The 26,287-nt window shown below is 35.8% G+C and overlaps 1 protein-coding gene across 4 annotated transcripts in view; it reads right to left on the reverse strand.

Annotated features, from left to right (window-relative positions):
- Positions 1-14,250: 14,250 nt before the first annotated feature.
- Positions 14,251-26,287, reverse strand: part of LOC109109917 (solute carrier family 66 member 2-like) — a 55,739-nt gene continuing 43,702 nt past the window's right edge. For all 4 annotated transcript variants that reach the window (XM_042775464.1, XM_042775462.1, XM_042775463.1 and 1 more), the window contains exon 5: positions 14,251-18,888. In XM_042775464.1, coding sequence (XP_042631398.1) covers positions 18,714-18,888 — 175 coding nt within the window. In that variant the 3' untranslated portion in view covers positions 14,251-18,713. The remainder of the gene's footprint in view (positions 18,889-26,287) is intronic.

Consider the following 26,287-nt stretch of genomic DNA (forward strand, 5'->3'; position numbering starts at 1 on the left):
AACTAATAAAATTCACAAACAATTACAAAGAAATGGCAAGTAACACACTGAATTAAGCATGAAACGTTGAAGTACAAAGATTATATTGTATAAAATTTTGAAAAAGTATTTTCTTGTAAAATACACTCCAGTAATCTTTGTTTTATTTACAACTTAGAAAAAATCTTTTTAATTCAGTGTATTTTGATAATCATTTAATTTGTTAAATGTTTCTTCCATCCAATTTCCTTCAAACAAGGAAGTATAAAATATAAATAGTTATTTATGTATTTAGTTTAACGATGAGAGCAACATTTCACTTTTAATCACATGCTTGCTGTAAATTTGTTTTACATAATCTAAAAGCATGGATACAGTATATACAGAAATTTTTAAGTAAATGTGTACTTTTCTGCATAGAATTGTTTTCCAATGCTTTGATAGGCAGTAAGATTCATCTGCCTATCAAAAGACAAATCAATATTGAAATCTGTCTTCAATTATTTTCATTACATATGTTATTGATTTTACCGATTAGAGGTCCCAATCCTACTCTATATGCGATTTCAGGGCCATTACTTGAATTCAAAGTTCGAAGACCGCTCATACCTAAGTGGACTCCCCAAGTGCACAGGACAATGTTCCTATTGTCTCCCAGATAACACCCTTCTGTGGTGTTGTCTTTCTTTATATACACAAACAGGAGGATAAGGATACCGTGGTTGAAGTGACGGACCTACAACATTTTGAGAATGAGACGTAGGGGGAAAAGGACAGGAATCAGTTGGAGGATTAAACTGTAATCCCCAGCAACAGCGAGATGGGGTCAGACTGATGAGAGAATTGTGCTGGGGGTCAGGAAAGGGAGCAGCTCTGGCCTAACTGGATGGGAAGTGGTATGTGGTATTCAGATGATCCAGTGAATGTTCCGATCAACCTAATTGCTCCACAAGCAGATGTGTGAATAGCTAGATTACTGTCGATCTGTGGCCTGACAAGAAAAAGAGAAAGTATGGAGAAGAATGAGCTGTAGAGCTATAAGACTATCTTGATTAATTCCCTCCCCCATCATTTGAGTCAATATAATCAAAGACATGATTTTTATGTGTGTAAAGCACCGTGACTAGGTATGATTGAGCATGAAATGCTGGTTTTGACATAACCATTCTCTGTTTTGTTATTTGGACGGCAAACCTCATCCAGGATGATTTACATAACATTCAAATTTGTAATCAAATCCTGAAGGCAACCAAGGGAAGCTTTTCTCCTGGGGGATGGCAGATGTCAGTCATCTGTAATTTGGGGCGGTAATAGTGCTGGAGATTTTTGAAGAGAGAGTTATGCAGTCTGAAGCCTTCCATGGTGTTCCATATTAAAAATTAATGCTGGAGGACTGAATGAGTGGACCTATCCCTTTATGCAGACATCAAACCCCCCTTTGAGCTAAAATTGAATTTGAGAATAGCCAGGAATGTAGAACTCCCTGAGTCACACCACCTCTCTGCGTGTGTGCATGTGTGTGTGCTTGTGAGAAAGCAAACTGCAGACCGGATATCCCCATACAGGAGGGCCAAAAATAGCGTGGTCTTCATCATCTGTGCAGGGTGAAGCACATCTGAGCCTTTCCTGTACCAAAAGTGCCCTGTCAGCATTTCGAACAAACCTCATGTCCTATAGAATGAATCCGTCTGCCTATCAACTAACTCTCACATGCAACTTTAGAACTGTCCACTTCTTCTTGACACCATCAAATTATATAGTTGACAAGGACACATGACATTGCCATAACTGCAGCCAGCAGTGAAACTAACAGGGGACCGGCCGTCTCACAGTGAGGGACTTTCTGTGGTCTCTGCTGTGTGTGCAGTGTATTATTTCCACAATAATTGAGTCTATTTACATCAGCAGCCTTTACCCTGCTGCTCGCGTTACCTGTAATGACACACCTGGATAAGAACTTGAGAGCTCAACCCGATCGTCTCACTTCCCTGATCTCTGATCAGTTTACAGACAGCGCAGCTCCATTTCCCAGCACATCATGAATCAAATCAGAACACCGGAAATCCTAACTTTCTTTCTTTTTCTTTCTTTCTTTCTTTCTTTCTTTCTTTCTTTCTTTTTCTTTCTTCCTTCCTTTATAAGATTGCAATGTCTCATCTCCTGTTAAAGTCAACATAAAACTGCTTTTCCAACCCATTTAAAGTTTGTAATGTGATACATTTACGAGCAAACAGGGCGAGGAACAAATATAGATTGAGATTTGATCTTATCCATCAGAAATTGAAAGAAATTGGGCGCTGAGTACTAGAACCACCAGAACACACTTTTGAGGATGATTTTTTGACCCCGAAGGTCAGGATCACCCTCAGTATCCCAATGCAAATCTTTTTCAAATCAGTTGTGCCATCACAAAAATTGCTGGATTTTTCAATATTGGTTAAATAATACTCCAAAAGACCAGCATACATTGGAAATACATGTCTCTAGTTTTCCAAAATGGAAAAAAAAAACATACCTATTTCATGAAATTCACTGCAATTTCCAGCTGAAACTTACTCTAGTGTCAGTGACACCAACAACTTTTATTCCTGTTTACACCAATTATGATTTCAGGGGCAGATTAACATTAAAAAGGTTCCTTAATACTATTATTACCTTAAAACATTCTTACCATAGTGTTTGATTTGTAAAGTAATACATTTTGGTGTTTGCGTCATATAGTCAGCTCCAAATGTATGCCTTTTCTGATATAGCAAACTTGCTCAGTAGATCATCTAAATCTCAATTCCTTTTAAGAATCATTAACTCATTACAATAAATTCCAGCTTTAAAATTAAGTTCCTTCAGCCATTGACATTGATATTATAACAACCCCCCCAATAGATTGAATCAGTCAGCCTCTCTCCTCCACACCTATCCAAGCCCAGGGGCAAATAAAAGGGGGAAAAAAGTTTTCAATAATTAAAACCGGGCAGAAATTATCTATTTTAATTTTAGCTGAGAACTAACTCTGATAAGCAAACACATGCTGGGCTGTTACATTGCCTGGTCCAATTAATCATTACACTCCAACAGAATTCAATATTCTTGTCAGGAAGTATTTGCTAGCTAGCTGGGTTTAGATCAGAGCTCTGTACATGATGAATTCTGATACCACAAAAGGAGCAAGGCCATGATATTTAAACGTGTTAATCAAACACGAGGAGCAAGGCTGGTTCAGAGTAAGTTTAATGACGTTTTAGAGTTTAGTTTTTTTTATTGTTATTCTGATATCATGCCATTCCAAACCTGTATGACTTCTTCCATGAAAAAAATAAAAAAATTAAAAAAATAAAACTTTATCAGAATGTTTGATGTAACTAAACTATCAAACTTCAAAAAAGTTTTATTGCATGGAAAAGATAATATAAATATTACTGAAATTAAAAATATTCTGCTAAGATTCTTAAGAATATGTTCAGTGAATAGCAGCTTAAATATCTGTTTTAAACAGTGTTGCTAAATAAAAAATAAACTTAATATTGTTTTTATTAACTGAAATACAAAAAAATTAAAACCTAAATGAAAATGAGAAATGTTACCTTGACATCTTACTGAAATAAAATTGAGCTAAATAAAATTAAAAATAAAATCTAATAAAAATGACTAAATAATATTTTTTAAAAGCACTTAAAGTTAAACTGAAATTAAAATAAAAACTGAAATAGGTATCAAAGTTTTAATAAATACTATAATAGTATATAAATAAAATAAAATAAAAAATACTAAAATAACATCGTTAAAATGTCTGTATATAGTACCTTTCAGGAGACTTTGAATATAGCATGCTCTGTTTGTTTTTCTTTTCGCTCATTTATTTATTGGGCTAAAATGCTTCAGATCCTATTATAAAAAAAGAGTGCTTTGGACCTTTGTTTTCCATGAAGCAGTAGGTTTGGAAAACAGGTTTGTGAGTAAATGGTGAACACACATACAAGCTCACAAAATGTTCGCCTTTGCGTACAGTCCATATTAAATACCACAGGATTGCCATTGCCTAAGAAGACAAGCTCAAGACAAACAGAACAAGGTTAATGAATGACCTCTAAAGTACATGACAAAGCTTCAGACCTCATCTAAAAAACATGTGCGACCGGCTAGGCCTGAGTCATGTTCTCTTGTGACAGCAGTGTACAGTACAACCCTCTGTGATCAGATAGGAGTAAAGAGGAATGGCCGGTCTGATCATAAAGAGAGAAAGGATCAGTGCTCCCAGTCCTGCCTGCTGAATATGATGCAGCTGCCTCTGACTAGAAATGTAATGAAATCTGCTGAAATGAATCCTGTGATACATACTTTAAAATACACCAATGATGACAAATACTGTATGAACATAAACCAAGGTCTTTAACTCTCATGCTCTGTTGAAATTAAAGTTTGAGACCAGAAACCTTATCAAAACCAATTAGACAGGCATTACAAAAGTGTTATTCCTCTATTTTACCACATAAAAGGCAAGCACTTTCCAGAAATGTGATTGGTATCCATTGTAGTAACATTGTTCTGTGGGTAGATAAGATGACAGAAAAACAACAACAACAACAACAACACTGCCCCCCCCGAAATAAACTTAAAAGACAGATGAAGTACGTTATCAGGTCAGAAGAAGTTATTAAAGGGGTCATATGATGCTGCTAAAAAGAACTTGTATTGGTGTAACAATGATCCATTGTAGTAACATTGTTCTGTGGGTAGATAAGTTGACAGAATGTAAATAATTGTTTCTATTATACTGTTTTTGCTTTTTAAGGTTGTAAATTTTTATTATTTTCATCGTTCTGAAAAGCGAGGTGTGCTCTGATTGGCCAGCTATCCAGTGCGTTGTGATTGGTCAAATGCATCAAGCGTGTGACAGAAATGTTATGCCCCTTAACATATTGGGATGCCCTGTCCGGCCTGAGAGACGAGAGATGTCATGTGAGTTTTGTTTGGTCAAATGCATTTCTTTTAGAAGGCAAAAACAAAGTAGTTTCGCTTTCTCAACGAAACAGCGTCACACACCGCGCCCTTGAGTGAGTGGAGGCCGAAAGCCTAGAGTGAGCTGCGGCCGGCTTGGAAAATCTTCCCACATACTGACGTAGATATGTGGGGGCGTGTTAGAACGAGCCATTTGAGGGGGCTGTGGATGAGTATTAACTTTTATAAAGAATATCTCTTTGGATTTGAGACTTTAGTCTTTGCAACTTTACAGATCTTCTTTATGCACCAAGATTTTGTAACACTCCAAAGTGAAAGGAAAAATTAAAATCGCATCATATGACCTGACGTTTCAATGATAAGCATATTTTTTCAAGCTATAAATGGCCTTGGGGTCTCACAAACACCAAAGAGAACATGATAGTCATGAGAGCATGATGTCATACACTGTATCTTCGAAAACTTTGTTTCAGAAGGTTTAGAGATTGGTATCAATTTCTAGAATTGCTAACTCTCACTAGTGCCAAAACAAAACAAAAACAAAACAGAGAAACAAAGCATCTTAATCATGAGCATAAAGGGATCCTTGGTAAACAATTCAAAACATCTCAGCTATGATTAGCTGATGTAATATAGCTGTGTTGTGAAATGTGTTTAAGATGACAATTAATGGTAATGCCTTGTATTTGAGGTACACTCTGGATTGTAGCGGACAGATTAAAATGCTGATACAGACACAGAAAGACACACACACCTTTAGGGTACAGAACTCAGCAGCAAGCTCTCGGCATTCTTCCTAATCAAATACAGGTCAAAATCAGCCAGCCTCCCTATTCTCCTTTCATCATGGGCCGTTCTCACCTCCTTTGCTTTCAATCTCACACACTCACATACACACTTGTTAAAGGAACAGTTCATCAAAAAATAAAATTGTCATTATCTACTCACTCTCATGCTGAAACAAAGACCACACAACTTTATTCCTCCATGGAATGCATAGTGTGACTTCCTGAAGAATAACCTGGCCATTCAATATAGTGAAAGTGGATGAGGACATGTGCTGTCATAAAAGATATCTAGAAATATGCATGAGCAATATGTGTATTTAAATATGCACTTTGAAAAACGTGTATGTAAAAAGCACATTACAAACATTGAACATTTAAAAAATTTATTAATTTGAAATAAATTACTCATTCTTGATTGTACAGATTGTTGATTTAACAGAGACCCACATTTCTTCACAGAAGAATTCACAGAACTTATTTTTTTTTCTCAATGGTTTTCACTCTGGCTGTTGGTTGTCTAAATTGCTCTGAAATCAGATCTAACAGTTACCAAGTGATAAAACGATGAGAAGATGATGACTGAATTGTGCATTTTAAAGATTAACTATCCCTATAAAACATACAGTACATTCCAAATTAGAGGCAGTATTTAAGAGGATTAAAGTCAGTAAATCTCTCTGGATGGATCATATTTGAATTATGTGTCACCAGTTAGGTTCATTAATATTATATAGGTTAAATTTAGAATTTATTACAAAATGCAAATCTAGCGATTATATCTTTTCTCATAAAAAAGACAAGTGTGCTACCATCCCATTTAAATATAAAAAAGTAACTCAAAATGCCCATGAACTGCACTTTATAGCAATTATAAATTTGATTTGATATGTACTGTATAGTAGGTTAAAAACATAAAGTACATTTTTCATTGGCCATGCAGCAGACTAAGAAACAGAGAAAGTAACATTTGATCTCCAGTCTCACTAATCACACAGACCAATACTATAAGCACTATACCAATTGAATTAAATTCTGTCTGAGCAAATAAATGTTGCTTTCCTATCAGGTGTGAAGCCGACATCATTACCCAGTAGTTATTTCAAATATGTTACTATTATATACATAACAACCAAAGAAACTGATGGCAGTCCTTCTTGTAGTGATTTTCTCTTTTACCACTGTCTTTCTGTTTCTATGGATGGAAATTATTCTGGTAGTGAAGCATGAAGTAAACTCTGTAAATGGAAATTAACTTGAAACCTCTGCTCTGGGACTCAAAGGGCAGAACTGGGGAGCTTTTTCTAATCCATTGCTGATATGGTTATAGTGTATTCACCTCCACTCTCAACATAATTACCAATATAAAATGTAAATCTGGCCCATTTTGACGTCACAGCAGGGAGACTAATGTATAGTGGACAGAAATGAGAGCAACACATATGGTAAGAAGAGTAGATTTGCCTGCAGATATTGAAGGGGGTAAACAAAGACACATATGGTTGGTCAGAAACCACATCATTTCAAGCTGTTGCCACGAGGCTATCAAAAAAATCTTTGAATTGTGAGAGAAAATGAAGAGAAATTAAGAAACAGAGAGAGATGGGGGCTTTTAATGAGATCTTTCATTTGAAAAGCTCATTTTCTCATTCTTTTCTTCTGGTCTCATATTAAATCCTTCATTGGTATTCACAAAACAAACCTATTAAGTGGTTTATTTTTATGGTCTTTATTTTTTATAGATGATACTTTGTATTCGTTTACTCTTCTATGTAGTGTTGTATGGAAAAAAAAGAAAAAAAAAATTAACTTTTTTTCCCTGATAGTTAACAATACAAGTCTTACATTTAAATACCAAGAACCTATTACAATTTATTACACAGCTCTCAGTTATAAATGACTGTGGTTGGTTTCAGCAGTTAGAACATTTTTGTATAATGACCCCTATATCATTTTTGCACAAATATATATTTGTATAATCATCTGACTAGTCTTTTATATTAATCCTCAGCCTCTTTTCTCTTAAACAATAGCATAATTTCTTCTTAAATCAACAATTCCTTTGGGATGTTTATTTTGTGATAATGACTGAATGACTAAACATTATACCTTACAGTACAAACACAAATCATGATTCTACATGATCAAATGGAATACAATACACTTAGGAGTATTTAGAATAAACATTTACTTGCTACTCTAGTTGGTAAAAAGTGACCACCTGTTGAACTCACTTGTGATAATATACAGCAGTTACTAACAACTGTTCAGAATAAAGGGTACAAATCTTTTTCACATCTTATGAGAAAGGACACTGAAATGTCACAACTTCAAAGACTTTATACTGGTGGTCCCATCAATTTCCCCTTAGGTGTGGGAGGGCCTGAGTGTCACCATAGGTCAGCTTGTGGTAAATCACTGGGTTTGTTTAATGCATTTTCAGTGTTCACATAGCACTGTTAAGTGGGCCAGGGACAGGTGAGAGGAAGTAGGAAAGAGAGATGTTTAGATAGAAGACGCTCATCCCATGATCAATTTCAGGAAAGGAGGAGAATGCTCCTAGTTTTTTATCTTAATCTCTAGGCATTTAAAAAAGTCGGCTATTGCTAAAGTCACACTGCTTTGTCCGTCATTACAGAGTACTAAATAAATAAATCCTGACAGAACAGTTTTTAAACAGGGCAATGAAACTCGCTGTGGTGCCATCACACTGATCACACATAAACGCGCGCGCACACGCATGCATGCACGCACACACGCACGCACGCACGCACGCAGAGACAGACAGACACACACACACACACACACACACACACACACAGACATAGACACACAGACACACACACATTTTTGATCAAATAAATGCAGCTTTGGTGAGCATAAGAGACCTTTCAAAAACTCTTACATGAGGCTCAGAAGATTTCAGCACAATATTACAGGGAAGGGTGACGTCTGTAAAACGCTTTCTCTCTCCAAAAATTGTTACTTTTCGTCTGCCAACCTGAGCAGGGCTTAAAACGGCATGGAAACTTAACCCACAATGCTCAGGATCCCTTTCAATGATCTCAGACTTTCCCAAGCTCAGATTATCTTACACAGAACATTCATTATTTAAAATAAAAAGGGGAGGGAGAAAGACTGAAGAAGAAGGAATAGACCACTGCAGCAGAGGACTGAACCTAAAGAACAATCTGCAAGTCAGGTCCACTGAGTGAACTAGATGTGCTGTTAATTTTTCATGAGGTGTCTTGTAGATGGGATAGAAAAAGAGTAAATGTAAGTCCTCTGAAAACTGCTTGGATCTGCTCCAATGTCTGTAGGGCAGAAGGGGTTAAATTTCCATTTAATCTTGGCAAGATTTTCACCTTCTCCAAAGAACTCTCCCCACCTGTCTGGCCCAAGGAGGTCTACAATACCTATTGAAAACTATCTGTTAGCAGCATTCCTATTCATCTCAATTGCAGTTTCCAGTCAGCACCAGTCAGAATATATAGCTACCTTTGAAAGGCTGTCACTGGAAAACAGATTTTTGCCCACATAATGGAGTAGCCAAATCTTACCTGAACACTTCAGCAGAGAACAGTGAATATATAAGAAATGAAGAAATTATGCAAATGAAGCAAAGGCTCATCGTTTTCTTTTTTTTCTGTCTAAATGAAGTGAAGACCCCTAAAATATCCAGTGTACTGAAACAGACAAATCCCAAATGCACATTTTTAGCTAGTGATTCTGCTATGCCTGCCAGAGTTGGATTTGTTGGAATTAATTGAAACCTAACTTTGTAGAAATGGTCTTGGTTTCCCATAATTGCATTTCCTCTCATCACTACACTGAACAAACTTGTTCATAATGAGTAAAGTGCTTCGACTGAGGGTCAGTTTAGAGGTTCTGACAACTCTGAAATTTTACATGATTCTTTGAATCTATTTCTGCTTAATGATGCATATTATTTTTTTTTGTTTTAGAGACCACCAAAACTGGCCTTAAGTCTGATGTCGCACATGCTCCCTGCATGCTGAAACTAAAGTGATGAATTCTATATCATGTAATGTGAATCCATTTCTATTTGAGATGGCAACATGAGAAGCAGTGAATATCAATGGAGAGAATGAAAGATAAAGCACCTCATAAGATATAAATAAGTAACGAAATATACAGGAACAAGCAGAGCTATATAGAAGATTATACATTTGGTAACTTTATATCTTCTTGCTGAAATGCACATTAGCATCGAATGAATAAAACAAAGTTACCTGCGTCATGAGATTCTCATGGTCACCTTCAGCAGTGACAAGGAAGGTCCGGTACTATGTTCTGTAACGGTTTTGACCCTGTTTAATTAGTCTGTGTGGGATTACTGCCCAGGGGATGGGCAATAACAATCGCCAGGGGGGAGGTGGTTGGAGCAGGCCACATAATAGACCAGGATACCCTTGACATCCCCTGCCATGGAATGAGAGTCATACCTAACAAAAGGGGTCTACCCTGGGGGACACAATGTATAGCGATGTATGGCAAGGACATATTCAGGCAGATTTTCACCAAAGAGATGGATTGGAAATGAGGAGGCATATGGAACAGGTAAAGGTGAGAGAGATGGGAGCTGTGACTGATAGGAGATACAGTTCAGCAAGTGTGGATAGAAATAATGATTAGCTTCAGCGCTACATATATTTGCATTTCCCAGAGGCTGTGTCTATAGCATGAGCACAACGTCAATGCAGGCAAATACAAGAGGTTTCAAGGACTGGATTGGATTAATCTTATGGATTCTTATGGAGAGGATACACACAACGCAATAAATGTGCAGCTGCTCATAAATGTTCATAATAAAACAGGGTCCAATTCTAAGAAATGTAAGGAAGTAGAACTAAAATTAACTGAAATTCAAATAAATACATATTTTTCATATTATTTTTACATAAATGTAATTTGTAAATTAAACAATGGACGGATGTACCGCAAGATAGATAGATAGATAATCATGGGAAACTTCTCTGACTGAACTGAAATATCATTGTTTTAATAAAATCCCACCTGCACTCATCCATGTTTTTGTATAAGCCTACCAGGGAGCAGTTTGGAAATAGAGTGCTTGGTTCTGTTCCTGAAATCTCATTTTCTGTGATGTGAGGAAGGAAACGGAGACACAAGGGCCATTTCTGAGTTGGAACACACCATATTAGTGTGACTCCTAATGTCTCCTCTGCTCTTTGATCACTTTTCAAGGAAGGTTAAGAGAGGTTGTGCTAACTCTTACAAAGATGTTAGCTAAAAAGTATTACCAACATCTATAAAAATAGAAATTGGTAGAATATATATATATAAATTATGGCTGATACTTGTTGGGAATAACATGAGGATAAATAAGTAATGACAGAACCTTCCATTTTGAGTGAACTGTCCCTTTAAAAGCAAGGGGAGGGGTGCGGCCATAAACAAAAGTGATATTCCTCTGTCATAATCTCTCACAGATGCCTTCGTACCATAGTTACGCTCCATTTCCAAAGCCTTTGAATGACTTTTTGCAATTCCCCAGTTGGACATTTTCTCTGGTGTGCCTATAGCATGGATGAGAAGGCAATGACAGTTATGATCTATATGAGTCATAGGAATATATGCTTCATCATTATGCTAAAAACTTAAATCGATATTTCCCCGTTAATAAATGGAGGAAAGTAAGGGAAAGGTTGTGTGCACCATAAACTCACAGTAGTAATTTAACATGGCTCATAATAACCTGTGAGCAGAAAATAGCTCCACTGCCAAACTGCCCGATTAGTGATTGTTTCATTTGAATCACCAGTAATGAGAAAAAAGTTGTAATTGGTGGGAGAGAAACTGATATTGATTTAAATATGGTGTAGCACAGTGATTCAGGCTGAGATGGAGACTGCCCTCAATCAGATTTAGGGCTAATTGCTCGAGTAAAGGAGCCTGGGGGCATTCAGAGGAAGTCATTCAGGGAAGTCAGTGAGTGCAGCCACTCTGCTAACCATTTGGAACAGCAGTAGCAGCACACAGTATCGGTGGCAGTGAGTGAGTCATTTTGTTGACTATCTTTGGTGCTGCAGTTTGTCTGCGAGGCTGTGTGAGCTGACAGCCTGACCTTACACAGAAAAGAAAGAATGAAAGAAAGAAAAATCCAAAGGGAAGCAAAAGTAATAAATGGCAAGTCTAAAGCACTTTAAAAAATGTTAACAGACGAAGAAAGAAAAAATGCTTTAGAAAAAAACTTAAATTGTTTATAAGTTATCATACCATATAGTATAAATATATATATTTAATTTAACAGGACAATACATTTACATTTTCTACAGTTAAAATTATTAATATTATACGGAAAAGTATCATTTAAATTTAAAATTTCAATATCAATAAAATTCTATGTACATAGGCTACACATTCAGAAAGGATGCATTAAATTTATCAAAAGCGACATCAAAGGGATTATCTTAACATTATCTGAATGATTCCAAACATTTGAAATACACGGCTATGAAAATATGCAAAAAAATGCAGACATAAAAATGCCATCCCATAATACCTGAAATACTGCCACTATATATATATATATATATATATATATATATATATATATATATATATATATATATATATATATATATATATATTTTTACATATAATATTACTTAACAGTGGAATGCCTCTTTTTTTGTTTTTTAACAGTGAATTTCTGCCTTTTTTTGTACTTAAATATAGCATATGTACATAAATACATTTCCTTGCGCTGCAATATGCAGTAGTAAGCCAGGTGTAGCCTGGCGACAAGGAAGATATTTCAGCCTCTTCTGGTGCATTCTAATTTGCTGATTTGGTGCTCAGTTATTAAAAATGATTACTGGTGCTCAGTTATTATTCAATGTCAAAAACTTCTTGCTGATTAATATTTTTGTGGAAATCTTTATTCTTTGATGAATAGAAAGTTCAAAAGAACAGAATTCATTTGAAATAAAAATTATTACTGTCACTTTTGATAAATTTGATGCACTTTTATTGAAAAGTTGGGAAGTTGTGGCCTAATGGTTAGAGAGTTTGACTCCTAACCCTAAGGTTGTGGGTGAGAGTCTCGGGTAGGCAATAACATGACTTAGGTGCCCTTGAGCAAGGCACCGAACGCCCAACTGCTCCCTTGGTGCCGCAGCATAAATGGCTGCCCACTGCTCCGGGTGTGTATTCACGGTGTATGTGTGTGTGAACTTTTGGATGGGTTAAATGCAGAGCACGAATTCTGAGTATGGGTCACCATACTTGGCTGTATGTCACATCACTAATTTAATGCATTCTTGTTGATAAAAGCATTTTTTTTATAACTGTTTCCACAAAAATATTAAGCGGTGTGTGTGTGTCACTTGCATATGTGTAATGATATCTGTTATGGTATCTCAAGTGAAGAGCTAAAGTACAGCATGACCCCTTGACCCCATCAGCTGATGTTGTGCAGTTAGGAACAAAATATCCAACTGCCCACATACTTCATAAAGCATCTACAATACATCATCACCAGCAGCTGAATCTAGACATATACTGCATGCTTTAAGAACCTTAAAAAGCATTGCATTATTGTACAGTACATACTTTCTGGCATGTTGACTTTATCAAAATAGCTTATGTCCTGAGAAATATGACACCTGCACTATAGTTAGGTAACACACATCATGCTGAAGGACTGCTCCACTGGCAACATTCCACATGCTTTTGTCTCTATAAAAGGAAGTTAATATAAACATCAATCATGTCACAGATGACACAATTGCCTTTTCTCTCACGTAACTGTATACAAATAGGAAAACCGATATTAAGGCAAAGGAGAAATGTACCATAACTCAGGTCAGGTCATATTACGTCAGGTCAAGCCACCGCTGCAGAAGCAATTATCAGGACATCTCAAGAACAGCTTTAAAGCACAGCAGAGATGTTCCACATGACATAATATGGTGCATCAAGAAGGTTGAGCAAGAATCATTTGTTATTAGATATCAGAGAAATCAACCACACATTTCTCCCCATATAAATCTTGACGTAACATGCAGGTGAAAGTGGTAAATCTCTTGATGAAAACATACCCAGGTCACATTTCTCCCCAATATTAAAAAACAAAAATTATTTTAATGACAGTTTAACCTCAGTTGCCCTCAGATTCTCATTACCATGATGTATGTATTGCATTATATGAGTAAAATAATTATTTTAATTATATACATTAAAATGGTCTAAATTAATTTTACAATTTAAGTATTAATAATACAAATAAAGAATAATACACAATAATAAAAAAGTATATAATACCATTAAAAGGTTTGGGGTAAAATTTGTTTTAATTAATCATCAAAGACACATTAAATTGATAAGAAACTGACAGTAAAAACATTGATAATGATTTTAAAAAGTGTATCATGGTTCCCCAAAAAGCACAACTGTTTTCAACATTGATAATAATAATAATAAGTCAGCATACTAGAATGATTTCTGAAGGAACATGGAGTAATGGCTGCTGAAAATTCAACTTTGCATCACTATGTTACATTTTAAAATATATACATATTAACAATAATATTAACAATTTTGACATTTTGACTGTATTTTTAATTAAATAAATCTCACCAACCCCAAAGGGGTTAAATCTGACCTGACTGACTGTCGGTCCTTGCTTTTCTTTGTGCTGCTGAAGCCTTGAAACATGATTTCTTTTTTTATGTTTTTGAAATAAAGATTTTATTTGATCAAAAATACAGTAATAAAAACTTGAAACGTAAACTTTCATCATTGTAATGGACTGTCTACAGGAGATAAAAACGAGCAAATGTGGTAACTCAACACGTCATTTCCCTGTCCCTGCTCCTCTACCTCCCACCCAAACGCCCCATTCTTAGGACTGACCAAGAACACCCAGGATTCCCTCAGTCATCAGTGTGACATCCTTAACCATATCATTTATGTATGGGATTTCATTTAATGGAGGGATACAGGTATCCTGAAGGCGTTGTCTCTCATCTATAATCCAGTCTTACCCACAACTTTGAATATTTCATACCGAGCCTCTTTCACTGCTGACACCAAATGATCATGCAGCCTTGTAAAGTACAGTACTGTCAAGTTCAGGACTGTGGGTCAAAGTGCAGTGCAGGAAAGCTGAACACTTTCTGATCAGTGAAGCGGTTTTTATTATCAGTAAGGGTCATTCACTGTCTTCTGTCACACACGCTCAGTATAGAATCAGGAAAGGATGGAATTTGGCTTTTCAATTTTACACCCCACTACACTGGTCACACAAGCAATTTACATGTAATTTCAAATGTGCAATCATGCATAAGATGTTATTAAATCAAGTACGTCGCTAAAGCTTTGCAAATACAAATAATTCAGCAAATTAAAAAAAAATAAAATTCAACAAGCAATACAGATATTGTTACATAACATGCTGACAACGTGGGTTCATCTGGTATTTACAACAGGATATAAGGAAGAAAAAGACAAACTAAATAAAGTAAGGACAAAAGTACAGAGTATTGTTTGGTTATTTTATGTTTTTATATGAAACATAGATTTTTTTCATACAATAACATTTCAGTCATTTAATGTGTATGTGTGTGTGTGTGTGTGTACATACATCATGATATAATCACTAATATCCTGAAAAAAATAATGTCCATAATGCTGCATTAATAATGACAGGTTAAAGATTGTTTGACATGTCATTTTTTAAGGCACATTTTTGACCTGAATGACAAAAATGTTCAGACCATTGAGGCAACATTAAACAATCATTATCCCACAACATTAAACACATAATAGACCGTTATCTTGCCCATCAGTGTGATTTCCTCACTGATGAAGAGAGAATTACAAAGCTTGGCAAAGCTATTTACTGCACCAGTCATGTGCAACTAACAAAACTGTGAAAATTGGAAACATAAACAGACACAATAGAAACATATCCATGATTATTAAAGAAAAAAAAGGAAGTCTTTGGATGTAACCACATATTTTTTCTGGTTAAAGTAACTTTTATGAGGTCCAAAATGGTTGGCCCAAAAGAAAGAACAAGCAAAGGAGATCTCTTATAACTGTATTTTCCCCCTAGACAGCATTGAGATGACATGTAGAGAAAATTGAGACATTTGCTGAAATCAGCTTCTCGTGTTTCTTTGGAGAAAAAGATCCAGGAAATCTCACGTGCGTCTCTTCTAGAGTTTCATAAGACAACTGTACTGTACTGTAAATGTACTGAGAAATTGAGAAACAGCAATATGCACTCAAACACAAAATCTCCCAAAACTAAATATCCATATTCATTTTATAGTTGAATGTTATCATCAACAAGTGTCTAATTTGCGTCTATTTTACTGTCACTAAGAAAATGTAAATGAAAAACTGATACATTACTGATAAACATAACTGATATACACCCAATAAGTCTCCGGAGTTCTGAAAGTGCAACCTCTGATCAATAAATCTTTCCTCTTAGGGAGTGTATTGGTGTGAGATGGGACAGTTTAATGGGACAAAAATCATGGACACAACTATTCAAAAGTTTGAGGATGGTAGGATAAGTAATATTTGTGAAATATTATTAATCTAATCTAATATAACGGTTTTCTCTTTAATACATTTTTAAATGTAATTTATTCCTGTGATACAAAGCTGAATTTTCAGCCGCCATTACTCCAGTCTTCAGTGTCACATGATCCTCCAGAAATCATTCTAATATGCTGATTTGCTGCTCAAAAAACATTTCTTCTTATTAACAGTTCTTATTATTAAAAAAGGACCCCAAACTGTTGAACGGTATATGTTGTCAATATCAGGCAATATTAACTTAAAATGAACAAAAGTATATATTTCCATATGACATTCAAACATATGTACTGCATAGTGCTACATTAATGCAATGTATTGTTTTTTAGAAGAGAGTGGGCTCACACATAATCATCCTGTGACTAAATGTGTTGGTGGTTTTGACCTTTGCTGGGGTCAGATATGTTAATGAGGTGGTTAACAGCACAACAGAACAAATATTTACCACACACAAAGACTTATCACAATGAGAACTAAAGCCAAAAAAGCTGCCCATGCAGGGAGTAAACAGCTGAGAGGCTGAGGCCTTGTGACCATCTGTCATAACCAACGGCTAAACTTTGATGATAAACTAATGCTAAAGGAGCCAACGGGCTTAAACACTCCATTGGCACGTCAAAATCCCTACTGTGAAATATGGGCAGTGAGGAAGAAAGAGAGCCAAAACTGAGAAGGAATCTGAAAGTGCTTTTTTAAGGCCACATCTGTAGTCCTCCCTGAGCAGCCTGGCGCTATAGTGGGATTTAAAGTTGTAATGACCTTTTCTTTGCCGTGATAAATAGCACATAACTCTGTGCCGGCGTGAATGGTAACTTTATAGAGTGTAACTATTTTATGATGAGGTCTCCTCATAGCTGATCAACCACAGAAGCATCTGAGTTGAGGTGACAGCATTGTTTTCTCTCATCATTCCATTCAACTTAGGCATAAAAACAGTCCAAATGTATTTTGTGGGTAGACTGTCCTTCATCTTGGTGTGACATGCATGGATAAACATGTATGATATATGACTGGTTGAGGTAATCACTGTCATCTTTAAAGGACATGGCAGACGATGAACCCAATATGGCTCAAAGTTGTCCATCTCTGGCTTTGTGTGGTTACTATTAACTACAACTGCTTTTTCATTGGAATATTACACATTTTCATTACATATTTCCCAATCAAAAACTTTGGATAAAAATACATATTTAAAAAAAAACACTGGCTCCAACATTAAAGTGAAATTATTGTGCTTAAAAGGGACTATTGATCTGAGATAACAAAACGAAACAAATCTGTCTGTTTTTCTCGTTTGCAATGCAATCATACGTGATAAATCAGTTGAGCATTATATATTTATGACATACCCTCATGCATTTCCACTGATACGGTTTGGTAATTAAGGTTAGGTAATAAAATCATTCATCAGCCTAACATTTAAAAGCCTAACATTACTCTGCTGCTTAAAATGTGGATTTTTGTGTGCATCTAAGCAAGTAACAATGATTTAAGTGCTCTAAAATGAAAAAGGACCATAAAATTGTTGACAAATAAGCTAACAGTTTGAATCCATTTGTGGAAGACACATTTGGCACATGCATTTCCCAGCACTTCAATTGCACTAAGAGCATATTGGCTCTCACAAAAGCTAGCAAAAATACAAACAATGTAAAAATAAAAAAGTGAAGGGCAATTCATTTGTCAGGATATAGTCAAAAAAAAAAAAAAAAAAAAAAAAAAGGCCAACAGCCTGTGCATATAAGGCCTGTTCACTCTTCTTTGAATGAAAAACTTGCTGTTTGGTAAGATGTGAATAACTTAAGGACAGAGAAATTTTTCCCTGAACTCAGGTGCATTTGTTGAATAAAAAATGAATATGCAGCAGGGTTCAACAGACTGAAACCAAATTGAAAGTCTGGGATCCAAAATCAAATTTAAAATAAATCTAATATAAGTTTTAGGATTTTAAATAGAATTAAAACCAAAAAGCATTACAACTTATCAAATACAAAATATTAGAACTTCTACTTCTAGGCCACTAATTAAGCTTTATACTAAAGCTCAGATTTAAAAAAAATAATAATAATTTGCTTCTCCAAATAAATTAACATTTTCAATTTAAAGTTTCACACAAATTGCTAATAATGCAATTCTTAAAAAGAAAAACATTCGATAAAATAATAAATAAATATATGATTAAATATAATCATTAAATCTAAGACATATTCAACTAGAGAAAAGCAAAATGGGACTTTTTTTTCACTAGCAGCCTCAGACTTTTGAACCCCACTGTGTATTAAAAAAATAAATAAAATAAAAATTGTGAAAGTAAAAGCATGTAGTTTTGCAGGTAAGAAGCATGCAGAATATCCTTATTTAGGAGTGTTGATCACCATCATTACTGTAGTGATCTCAGCCCAGTTTGATTCTGGTGTCCTGTCCGTAGTAGCCCACCTGTAGTAGAATAGCAACGTCAATTAAGATCTGTACCGCACCACAGACCACGAACTGGGTGGGGCTTTCATTGATCACAAAATACGTGGTCTTAAAGATGTCACCAGCCGTCCATAAAAGCACCATCTTTACGCTGAAAAAGAGGGAGAGAGACAGAGAAATCAAAAATTTTATTGAAGTATTCAGAAATATATACATATACATACATACATACATACATACACACACACACATATATATATATATATATATATATATATATGAAAAATCTCTCAGCAGTTGTAAACATCCCACTTAGCTATAAAGCTCTGACAAATGAACCTCATTCGAAACCTTTTAAGGCGTCACCAATACATCAGACTAATGTATTATACAATGTCCTGTCCTCCTACTTGATAAAGTCATACATCTGTATATCTCACACATTTACAAGACTCTGAAGTCTTGTGCAATTGAGTGCAATGTGGTGCAGCTTTCAGCTACACTTAAGTGAATTTAGAGTAAGCAATTATTAATATAAAACTTCTATAAAATCGTGAAGGGGTGAGGAAATGGGTAGACACAATTGTCTAACTTAAGGTATATAGCGGCTCATAGAAGCTATGAATAGATCCATTTATGCATTATATGCAGAAAATTCACATTCAAATGTCAATTTGACCTTAAGAGACAGGAGGAATGGTGCATCCTGGGACAGGTGGGACCACCGTAGCACAATACTTGTAAATGTCAATCCTCCATTTTTGAAAAGTTTAGCTGTGAAAACTTCCAAGAAGCCACCAAGGATAGACGCTGCTCTCTCAGCGGTATTTCTGCTGAATGAGTTCATTAACTTCATTCAAGTGTAAAGAGAGAAAAGGTGGTATAAAGATGAGTACAGACTATACATCAGCTGTCACAGACAGAGAGAAATGATCATTGGACTTTTCGCACTCATGGCAGTTGCCCCAACAAAAGAAATAAGTCATACAATAAGTTATAAGTTAAATAAGTTAACATGACACAATTGATTATTGTGCATTATGTTCTTCCTTAACACTGTCTGTGCATTGTTTTAGTGTCACAGGAAGATCGTGAATGAGGATGTAGGAACATCTGTTGGGAGGAGATGCGATGTTTGCTAACAGCAGTGTGAAATATCTTCATTTATCTGGATCTCAGACACTTTACAGTGCTAAAATGTCCTTTTATGGACACTGCCCTGCTAAATGAAAAAGATTAGGCACTACATCTTCATAGTCCTGGAGCACTTTCTCCACCAAACGCTGATAATTGGTGCTCCAAACAAACTGAACAGTGCAATGGAGGTGAATAAGGTATAGCAATGAACTGGAAAAGCACAATATGGAAGCTGAAAGTTATATGATCTTTAAGTTACACCCCTCACTCTTCTCCTCCTTCATTCATCTTTAGCATTAGTTTACTGTAGAGACCATCTTCAAACATCATTAATGGGGATGAAACATTAATGAGGTAATTAAGGAGGGTGGGTCATCTGTACAAGAGCAATGATAACAGTGACTCCGCAATAAAAACCACTTAATGGTTCTCCATCAACCACCTAGAGAGCAGACACACTTTCAATTGTTCCCAAACATTCATTCTAAGACAAACACCACCCTTTTTTTTGCTCACAAAAACAAACCGCTATCTTTTTCCCTGCTCCGCTTCCCCTCCGAGCCCTATGCGGATTGACAGCAGATGAAAGAAATGCTCAGCAAACAGTGAGCAGTGCTTCAGGGCCTGTGAGAGAGGTAGAAGTGATTATTGCATTGATTAGAAGAACTGAGGCCACGGTTACAGCACTCCCAGTCCACACTGAGCAGCTCTGCACTCAACCCTGACAAGCCTTCAATTGATCCTCTTCAACCCGACACACTCATATCTGCACTGAGAGGAAAGAGAGAGGTGGCTAGTGAAGAAAGAAAGAAAGAAAGAAAGAAAGAAAGAAAGAAAGAAAGAAAGAAAGAAAGAAAGAAAGAAAGAAAGAAAGGATTAATAGTAGCCAAAATGGAAGAAAAGACAAATAGATAAAGACAGATAAATTAACAGAACGAACGATAGAGCACTAGATAGAACGTTACCATCATAAATAGACAGATAAAAAGTTACAACAGACAAACAGAATGAGGAAAAGAGTGTTAGAACAACACAAAGAAGGATATGAGGATAAATAGAATGACAAAATGAAAAATGACAATTATAAAAAGAACATTAGAACAACAGATAGACAGAACAAAAAATGATAGATAGAATAACAGAACAACAGGAAGAATGATAGAGTGATGAAGGAACAGCAGAATGATACAACTATAGAAAAAATAAGAAATGGAAATATTTATCCAAGATAGAAGAATAGACAGAATGAAAGATTTTATAGAATTTATAGGATGGTATATAGAATGATAGAGACACAGATAGAATGAAAGAGTGATAGAACAATAGATAGAATAATAGAATGATGGAACAAAAGAAAAACAGAAAAGACAGAATGATTGAAAAATAGAGAGCAATAGAAAAATAAAAACTTTTATTAAACGTTTAAGAACTTTAAAATGTTTATGTATAAATATAAACAACTACAGACAGACAGACAGGCAGACAGACAGAATGATAAATAGTGATATAGTGATAAAGTGATAGAATGATCAATTGATTGATAGACAACAATCAATCAAGACAGACAGACAGACAGACAGACAGACAGACAGACAGACAGACAGATAGATAGATAGATAGATAGATAGATGCAACGATTTATAGAATGACAGAAAGAATGATAGATAGACCAGCAGACAAACAGAATTGTAGTTAGAACAATACATAGAATAATACAACCTCTTCCTGTATAACTGGTCTGTAGTTGGTCTGGTAAAGCAGACTTCATGTCGATAGTTAAAAGGTTTTTTCGATTTTTTTTTTTTTTAAAAGGTTTTTTATGTTTATTTATTTTTCTACTAGGGCTTTTTATGAGATTTGAGTTTTCTACTAGGGCTTCTGATGAGATAAGAAGGGGCAACATGCTGAAGATCTGCTCCAGACAGATGTATCGACAAACCGGCTTCTTCCTTCTTTACAGTCTCTCCGGTTTCTCTCTACTGGAGGGATAAATAGAAACTCTGAAAGAGGCACCAAAACTCTCTCATAAAGACCCTCACTCACTACAAATTGCCACCTTGCAATTATAAGGTTCTGTTTGTCAAAATATAGTTATTCACATTTTCTTATTCTGTGACAACTTAATTACATTGTGATTTTTTTGTATTGTCTACATTTTGGGACTGATGTATGAAAGAGACTTGTTCCCCATATCCCATATCACTATTTTGTGTGATGCAACTTTTTTGATGAATATCTCGAAACTCCTCAGAATGCAGATAGAGCCTTATAATTCCAAGGTGATGAAATGTCCACAAAGGGACTGAAGAAAAACAGAAATTCATCCTGCTTCTAGTCGCTCTTCGCCTGTGAAAAGAAAAAGACAAGCGAAAACAAAATCTTCAGAATCGGCCAGGGAAAGCTAGTGTATGAACTATTCATGGTAAAGTGAGCTCTTCAAAACTTTGGCACATTTGAAGATGGGTGATGAGAGAAAAGACAGGCCATCCTCAAAAGAAAAAAAAGGAATAAAAAATGAAATATGTATGTAGATCGATCCATCCGGCTCAAACACAGAAGAGTTTGCACTTTTCCTAAAAGAGATTAGTCTCCACCACACACACACAAAAAAGAAAAACCACAGAAAAACCTCCAAAAGAAAGACAGCGAAAAAGTGATGGAGACATTAAAGGCCTCAAATCAAATTATGTTTCTCCACCATATGGCTATCAAACAAGCTCACACAGATCACTGTCTTACAAACAAAGCTTAACCAATCAAAACAGTCTGGAAATACATTCAGCACAGCTGCGACGTACTTTGGATGGAAGTAGAGTGTTCAAGCGACCTTTAAATCAGTATGGTTGGACATTATAACATCCTCCGTGATATATTTCTACTTCTGTATACAGAAACCCATTAAGAGTGACGCTAATGTCATACAAATTTGCATGTCAGCCAGAAAAAACGATGGTTTTCTCTTTCATTCCCTCCAGAACGCCAGCACTCTGCTCTCTTGTATATTTCTTGTTCCTCTCCCCCTACTCTGCTGTGCTTTGCCCTGGAGGGAATGTGAATAATTCTGTTGCGGTACTGGTCCTGGCAAGCCGTGGTTGCTAGCGGCTCCTCTAATTCAATCACACGGCTCAGTCTGATCAATGGGGAATGTGCAGTATGCCGGCAAACCAGAGCTCACCTTGGATCATTTGGGGATCCACTCCAATGGCTTTTTCTTCTCTAATTAACCCAGACATGGCAGCCAACAACTGTGAGGGCAACAACTCTACTGATAAAGTTCTGTATGTTTGCGTGCCTCTAAGCGATAGCAACTCAAAGATCGAATTTTGTCTTGACATACCTTGCTAATATGTGTGGAGGTGAAACATAATTTTCAGGTATCAGAAAGTCAATGGCTATGTTTAGAACACAATACTACCATACTATTTCTGGACTATGAATAATGAATTCTATGCTCTGTATTAGGGATGCAATAAACATTCGCAAAATATTGGTTATCAGCCATGAAGGATGAATTCTTTGATTTAACAGTAGGGGACTATATTGGGTATTCAAATACTTTTAAGATTTAGATAACTCCTGCCACTCTTAAATAAAATTTGTTTAGATTAGATTTACAATATATACAATTTATCAGTTATTGGGTATAACATGAAAATAATTACTGGCTCATCAGATTGCAATTATTGGCTTGTATTTAATATTGTGCAACTCTATACAGTATGTTTATTTTCTATATGCAGGGAATAACTGACGTAAACTACATTGATGGAGAAATAATAATAAGAAATGTTTTTGAGCAGCAAATCAGCAAAATAGAATGATTTTTGAAGGATCATGTGACACTGAATACTGGAGTATTCATGAAAAATCAGCCTTGGCACCAAAGGAATAAATTACATTTTAAAATATATTAAAATTGAAAATAGTGATTTCACTAGTGAGTCGTGTGAGTCGTGGCCTAATGGTTAGAGAGTCGGACTCCCAATCGAAGGGTTGTGAGTTCGAGTCCCGGGCCGGCAGGAATTGTGGGTGGGGGGAGTGCATGTACAGTTCTCTCTCCACCTTCAATACCACGACTTAGGTGCCCTTGAGCAAGGCATCGAACGAACCCCCAACTGCTCCCCGGGCGCCGCAGCATAAACGACTGTCCACTGCTCCGTGTGTGTGTTCACTGCTCTGTGTGTGTGCACTTCGGATGGGTTAAATGCAGAGCACTAATTCTGAGTATGGGTCACCATACTTGGCTGAATGTCACGTCACTTTCACTTTCACTTTCACTTTCACTTTCACTTTTGGTTTTTCATACCTATATTAAAATTGAAAATAGTGATTTTTGTTTTTAACCTTAAAAAAAGCCTTGATGAGAATAAGAGACTTCTTTTAGAAACATTTTACTGACCCCAAACTTCTACATTGTGAAATAATATTTTCTTAATATGCATTTAATTTGTTTTTTTCAGTAAAATCCCTAAAACAAGGTAGTTTTACTTGCAAAGCAAAACTGTGTAAGATAATAAGACTTATTTTCAGAGAATATACATACGTATTTCATGTTATTAAACAACAGTAAGTATTATACAATGTATACTCCATTCTAAAAGTACAGTAGCCCATGTTCTTGTTGTTAAGTAGAAAGAGTAAAGGCATCCCTCATTGTTGACTTATTTTAGATTAATAAAGCATTTCTTTCACTCTGCGTGTATCCATTTTTTATGTATTTTGCTTAGCTAGCTATGATAAATGAGTTTTTGCCACCTGGGTGTATCGCTGAGCACCATTTGAAGCCAATATTAGGTAGATCACATGCACAAACAGACCACAGAAAGACAAATAGCTCCCACCTGTTGTCATAACAGCAGCCACAACAAATCAGAACTGCATCTATACTAGTGAGGACAGTTTCTGTTCCCCAGATACCCTGTACAGTGAAGTTATATCCACTGCTTCCTTATTTTTATAAATATCGGAAACATTTCCTATGAGCGTGAAACTCCCAGGGGTAATCAAAGCCGATCAGGGCTCTGTGTGAGCAGCAAGGCCCATGGCGAAGCTCAGTTTCGAGGGAGAATCTGGCTGCATGTCTCTGCTTGTTAGGGAGACAGATTACAGCACACTTGGCTTCATCAACACAGCAGGGTCCTGATGCTAACTACACTCTTAGCATGGAGCCCAAACCCCAGAAACTGCTTTCAGCCGATATTAGAGCTGAATGGCTTGAAGTTTTTTTTTGTTAACTTTTTAAACATTTTTTTAAAGCTGCCGTGGAGGCATCTGAACTAGGAGAAGTGAGAGAAAGCAGGTGAGAGACAGCGACAGCATAGTGATGTTGTGTAATCTGAGTATTTGGGACTTATTAAATTATTAAATCTAGTGCTTTTGAATTAAAGAAATGCATAGAAATGCCTCAATTTCCTTTTCTCTTTAATTTGAACATAATCTTACAACACAAAGACACTGTCAGGTTATTTGTTGGATCTAATGCAGCAGTGTCATGACATAAGAAACAAATGCGTCTGTGATGCAACATTTAAATTGCTCAAATCCAAAGTCTAAAACCTCAGTTCACCTAAAACTTCAACACTATTTTGTTGAGAATCTACCTTTGACTCATATTACAACTGACTTGAACCAACACTGATGCTATCACTAAAAAATTTGCATACTGAATTATGAATACTCTTTTGTTTTACCTTTATTTACATACTAAATTGTGCTAAAATATCAGGTTTTATGAATACCTAAAGACTTTAACACTGTTGGAGCAGATGAGCCAGTACTGGAAAATCAGAAAAGGTTTTCATTTTCTTGAGGCCCATTAACACCAAGAATAATAGGTATATACATATCGATAACCTATAATATATATCAGCACCCACACTAACCATAATAATATTTTATTTTAAGCACAAGCTGCAGTTATTTCATCATTAGATTCTAACTTTTAGAACAATTATTAAAACTTTATAGTTATAGTTGTCATTATCAGTCTTGGTGTGAATGGCCCTCGACTACAACAACTTGTAAGGTCTTTGCTTGCATCAGACAAAATGTTTTAAACCGAGGATAATGAGAATGAGTCAATGTTATTAGAGTGTGTGATTTGTGTTAGAGAATGTGTTTGTTGTGGTGGATATGATACGTTTTTTTGTTGTTGTTTTTATATTTAGTTAATTTATCAAAAAGTCCACACCAAGGCTAAAGACGATAGCCATTTGAAATATCAGACACACACACACGATAGCGTGAAGAGAAAAAAAAAATCTTAGATAAAATAGGTTGAGCTCCTTTTGCTCACATGCGTCAACAGAGCCCTCAGGGTCAAAAATCTGAAATGAAAAATATAAGGAATCAATTTCTGTAAAAATACAAATGTGAACACACAAAAAAAAAACCCTATGTCAAGACTTCTGAGG

The sequence above is a fragment of the Cyprinus carpio genome, chromosome A18 (assembly GCF_018340385.1).
Source record: "Cyprinus carpio isolate SPL01 chromosome A18, ASM1834038v1, whole genome shotgun sequence".
NCBI lineage: Eukaryota > Metazoa > Chordata > Actinopteri > Cypriniformes > Cyprinidae > Cyprinus > Cyprinus carpio.